Source organism: Lactuca virosa, chromosome 1 (assembly GCF_052849685.1).
Source record: "Lactuca virosa cultivar CGN04683 chromosome 1, Lactuca_virosa_CGN04683_v6, whole genome shotgun sequence".
Taxonomy (NCBI): Eukaryota; Viridiplantae; Streptophyta; class Magnoliopsida; order Asterales; family Asteraceae; genus Lactuca; species Lactuca virosa.
In genome coordinates, this window is record NC_136426.1 from 153,759,436 (window position 1) to 153,761,600 (window position 2,165).

Below are 2,165 nucleotides of genomic sequence, written 5' to 3' on the forward strand. Positions count from 1 at the left end.
AGAAAGAAGGATGTTGCTGGACAGCTTGACCCATCGTCAGTGTTTTGGCCATATCTCATGAACCGTAACTCTGATTGACGAGATTCAAAATGTTCTGAAAGCTAAACACAATTTCGGACGACTTTCGTGTTTTGAGAAAATGTTGATTCCAAACGGACTCGACGGGTTGGGCCTCAACTCGACGAGTCATGTCGAACTTTCGTGATTCTGGACGCTGACTTGCCGTGCACGGGTTTTAAGTGACGGACTCGCCGAGTCGGTCACTGGACTCGATGAGTCACCTCTGTTTTGTGAAAATTTCAACATCAAGGCTGATTCTGGATGCTGATTCCATGTATTCATGCACAAATGTATCAAATTTCAACATCAAGGCTACAAGAATCTGAAGTTTGGCTGTCTTCACTTGTCCAGATGCCATGTTGCTCCAGCTATTGCATAGTCCATGCATTACTCGAGTTGCTATACGAGATTTTGTTCAAGGGGAAAGAATGAATTTGGAAAGGGTGTTACGTAACTTGCCTGTAATTGAAGCTTTATATATCGATGGTAGTTCTCTTAAGGTATGCTAGGAACTAAAATTTTATTGCCTATCATTTACTCTTCCTCAATTGGAGTATGCACAAAGTGGTCATACCTCTCTCATCTAATGTAATTCTCGTGTTTTATTAGGTAAGTTTAAAAATAACGTTCACTTCACAGTTTTTATCTGTAGAAAATATTCCAAAGTGGCTTCCACGTCCGGTTAATAGCTTAAAGCATTTGAGGTTGCGAAATTTTCAAGTTGGTGATTTGGATCAACTTCATGGTGCTCTTTGTTTGCTTCGAAACTCACCGAATCTAAAAAGTTCTGTAATACAATTGTATATGGTAAAGTAAAAAGTGAGAAAAGTAAATTTATTTTGCTTATATGATACAAGAAATGGATGCTTAACTGCAGTTACATTTTTATATATTTCCAGGAGCCTCAAATTGATGTGGGACCAGCTTCAAATCATTTGGATACTCCAAACTGCTTGGACTATACATTGAAACAGTTGCAGACTGTGGAGATAATATCTTTAGAAGGATCAGGACCGGAACTGCTTTTTATAAAGCTTCTTCTTGCCCATTCCCCTTCTCTCAAAAGTTTTACCATTAGACCAAGTAGAGATTCTGATGTTCAAAAAAGATTTGACATTGCTAAAGATGTTATGCAGTTCCCTCGAGCATCAACAAATGCAAAAATGTTCTACTTGGATCCGGAACCATAATCGTGTAAGAATCTTCAACTACATTGCAATTTATCTTAATATTATTACATATCTCCATCCTTAAAAGCGTGTTTTCTTGTAATTTTATTTTTACAAGAATGGCATCCTCTCTTTCCACAAAGCCCTACTATAAACTTCTGCCTTCAAAATAAAGTTGTATATACTTTTTTTAATTCACAATGATTTACGAAAATGTAGACAGATACCTATAACCGAAATCATGAATTCATCGATGTAATTTTGAAAACATGTGTACACAGAGAAAGAGAAAATATATTCACAGCTTCATACCAATTAAATGTGAGATCTCTGTAGAATCTCTCCTCTAATTAAAACAGACTTGTTTAACCTATTTGCTTTGCTACCCTTACATTTTCCTTATTTTCACAAAGTACCTTGGTCAAGTTGAGTTCTCATAGCTACAAGTCCTTGGCTTTTCATTGTTTTACATTTTAAGTCCTTGAAATAAAACAAACAGTTGTTACAATCCTAGAAAGTTTGTTTGATAAATTTGTTTAAGAATAAGAATAAATAAATAAAGACCGTCATTAAAAGTTATACTTGATTTTTGGTTTGTTGTGGCATGTGTAAATAGTTGTAAATGGTTGTGTGCATGAAGAAGAGACTGATGATCTGAGGTTTGTATTATGCATCGGTGCATCGGGGAAGAGAGATGCAATGATCATAGCAAACATCTATGTTGAAGAACAAAGGGAAGCCGAATCTGTTTGTGCTCCAAATTAGATTGGTTGAAACAGAAATACTAAAATCTAATGTAGTTTGTTTATATTACTGAAGATCCAAGTGCTGGTCGTCTGTAGGTTTTGATTGGAAAATGTTGGCCTTTATTTAGAAAGAACTCCTGATGTGGTTCTAGGTTGATGGTCATGACATGGATTTTGTGATTTTGAGGCA

The 2,165-nt window shown here is 36.0% G+C and overlaps 1 protein-coding gene across 1 annotated transcript; it reads left to right on the forward strand.

Annotated features, from left to right (window-relative positions):
* Window positions 1-488: 488 nt before the first annotated feature.
* LOC145122283 (uncharacterized) lies at window positions 489-1,250 on the forward strand. Its single transcript, XM_079057909.1, has 3 exons — window positions 489-560; window positions 670-849; window positions 960-1,250. Exons 1-3 carry the CDS (start codon window positions 489-491, stop codon window positions 1,248-1,250), a joined length of 543 nt encoding a protein of 180 aa, XP_078914035.1.
* The last annotated feature ends 915 nt before the right edge of the window (window positions 1,251-2,165 follow it).

Excerpts from the sequence above, each read along its gene's own strand:
- LOC145122283 (XM_079057909.1), top strand. The coding sequence starts at position 489 with ATGAATTTGGAAAGGGTGTTACGTAACTTGCCTGTAATTGAAGCTTTA. Across the intron at positions 561-669 it reads TCGATGGTAGTTCTCTTAAG|GTAAGTTTAAAAATAACGTT; the intron begins GTATGCTAGGAA and ends GTGTTTTATTAG. Across the intron at positions 850-959 it reads CACCGAATCTAAAAAGTTCT|GAGCCTCAAATTGATGTGGG; the intron begins GTAATACAATTG and ends ATATATTTCCAG.